This window comes from Apis dorsata, unplaced genomic scaffold (genome assembly GCF_000469605.1).
Source record: "Apis dorsata unplaced genomic scaffold, Apis dorsata 1.3 scaffold_79, whole genome shotgun sequence".
NCBI classification, from domain to species: domain Eukaryota; kingdom Metazoa; phylum Arthropoda; class Insecta; order Hymenoptera; family Apidae; genus Apis; species Apis dorsata.
The window spans coordinates 112,927-115,549 of record NW_006263377.1 but is presented as its reverse complement, the minus strand read 5'-3'; the positions used below and the strand labels follow the sequence as shown (position 1 = coordinate 115,549).

The following is a 2,623-nucleotide window of genomic DNA, read 5'->3' as shown; positions in this document are numbered from 1 at the left end:
TTTTTTTTTTTTTTTTTTTTTTTTTTTTTTTTTTTTGTCTTCAACTCGTTCTTTCTAAAGTCTCCCTTAGAAGTTATCCCGGCCTCTTGGCGTTATCGACAATGTTACCGGGATTTCCGAGCTGGCTTCTTCGAACCCGTTCACGTCTTACACATCCCGAATACCGGTATTTGTAGCTAGGCGATTCAAAGAAGAAAGACTGGATTAAAAGATCTCGTGGTCCGTTTGAAATTGTAATGCGATATAATAAACTTTCTAAAAGTAGAATTTCTACTTGGTAGATTCGACGACGAATTAGTTTATTTGTGGAAAAGCTTTAACGTTTTAAACGAGGTATGAATAGTCGAAGATCGATATTATTATTTCTAATATCCTTTTATGAGGATATATATGATTGCTGGACATTCTACTGCCAACGTTCGTTTCTTATCGCTCGCTCAATTTCCTATAAAGAAAGGTGTGCGTTAGAACGCTGTGCGATTTGGCAGTTAATATTTTTAATATATACAATGCACGCGATCATAATATTTTGCTACAATATTTTGCTATAAAAACTTCGATACTTTTTGCGAATTTATAATAATATCGCGTTATTCGTGTGTATGTAACTTTACCTGATCTAATCTAAATGGTCTCTGTAATAAAAGTTGGACGACTGAAAATTGAGAGATATTTATAAAATAGTAGAATTAAAAGATAATAAGACATATCATTCGCGATGATATCAAAGGGGGGATTTCTTCGATAAATACTTAGATTTTTAATTAGATATTGAAGATCATTTCTCTCAATTATTCAACTTTTATTATACAAAGATACCAATAACGTTCGCACCTTCTGAGTTAAACACTTCGAAAGAGGTATAGACAAAAATAGTATGTATATATATATATACATACGCGTTTGGTCGCGTGTGTAAATGTATTATTTCGATAGGACACACGGTTTCCCCTCGGGAACCCTGAAAACGAGGTCCACGAAAAGACACGCGATCTCTTCCCTCTGTGGAGCTCGTTTGAACGTTTGGCCTGTGGTTTTGTTGGTTGCAGGAGCGAACGGAATGCGCAGGCGCGGCCGCCAGACCTACACGCGCTACCAGACGCTCGAACTGGAGAAGGAATTCCACACGAACCACTACCTCACCAGGCGGAGGCGGATCGAGATGGCACACTCGCTCTGCCTGACGGAACGGCAGATCAAGATCTGGTTCCAGAATCGGCGGATGAAGCTGAAGAAGGAGATACAGGCGATCAAGGAGCTGAACGAACAGGAGAAACAGGCGCAGGCGCAGAAGGCAGCGGCAGCAGCGGCCGCGGCTGCGCATCAGCAGCAAGCGGCCGGTGGGGGACCGGAGGGGGCCAACTAGGGGTACGCCCTGCACCGGAGCCCCCCTGACCACCCCACCACCAATCCACACCACCCTCTGCTAGCACCGCAATGTACACAGCTATATTAAAGGTGAGTGACTTCTTCGATACCACCAACCATTTTTATTATTTTTTCCTTTTGCCTCCTTTTATCCTTCCACTTTTTATCTTTTTTTCTTCCTTCTTTTTTCTCTTCCCTCCTTTTTCCTCTTTCTTCTTGCGTCTCGCTTGTTCGCATTCACGCTTCAAGCCTTTCTCTCCTTCTCTTACTTTCCCTCCTCCTCGCTCGCTTAACCTGTTAAACGCCAATTTCTAGCTCGATCGAAAACACCTTCTGTGCGCGGGGATCGGCCTCGAGATATTTTATGCTTTCGGAAATTGTTTCAGATTAATCGTTCGAAATAGATCGAGTCGCAATTATGTTAAATGAATTAATATAGATATACTAGTCGAAAATAATATTAAGAGATATTATTTTTTTTTTTTCATTAATTTTAAAAATAAGAAAATTATATTTTATATCAAAATTTATAGCTTACGAAATTTTTTTTACATATTACTTTTCTTACAGCGACATAAAAGTATAAATTATCCCGAAAAATACACAATTACATCACGATTTTAAAATCTTTTAATCATTCGTCTTGACATAGAATCAAACAGACTTTTTACCAACAAATTCCTTAAATTAAAAACGCATCGAGAATTTTCTTTCTTATTCTTCGTCAAACAAATTGCCTGCAATCATAGAAAGCTTACGTTTCTCATGGCTTGATAAATCTTCCAACGAGCTAACCCTTCCGGATTCACGAGGGGTGAGAGTCGCTACCCGTTGGTAAATGGATTCCTCGACGAAGTTGAGCAATTCCGTTCCGCGAGGTCTTGAGCATTAAGCCCGATACATCATCGGCGAAAATTACCGGATCCCGAAGAAAACGTCGGCTAGAGTTTGTTGCAAATGGTGGGGAGGGTCGGCTTTTAGCCGACTCCCCGGCCTTTAAAATTAAGTTTAGCCGGTACACTTAATGAGGATAAACCACCTGCGAGCGTGCCTCCATAATTTTCTAAGTTATTCTGTTTGCGTGCATTTAACTCTCTCGCGAGCCTTCTGCATCTCGAGGGTGGTTGGTTGTTGTTGCCGAGGCAACTGGTCCAAGCTTGAAATGTGGCTCCATCGTGATTTCAATATTTTTCTATATTACATAGTATATACAGACCGTTAATGAAGCGACTGCAATTTGCAAGATTCTCAGTTT

General features: G+C 40.3%; 1 protein-coding gene across 3 annotated transcripts in view; it reads left to right on the top strand.

Annotated features, from left to right (window-relative positions):
- LOC102673141 (homeotic protein ultrabithorax) overlaps positions 1 to 1,458 on the top strand; it is a 123,692-nt gene extending 122,234 nt beyond the window's left edge. For all 3 annotated transcript variants that reach the window (XM_031508225.1, XM_031508226.1, XM_031508227.1), the window contains one exon: positions 1,050 to 1,458. In XM_031508225.1, the coding sequence (XP_031364085.1) occupies positions 1,050 to 1,395 (346 nt within the window). In that variant the 3' untranslated portion in view covers positions 1,396 to 1,458. The remainder of the gene's footprint in view (positions 1 to 1,049) is intronic.
- Positions 1,459 to 2,623: the final 1,165 nt, after the last annotated feature.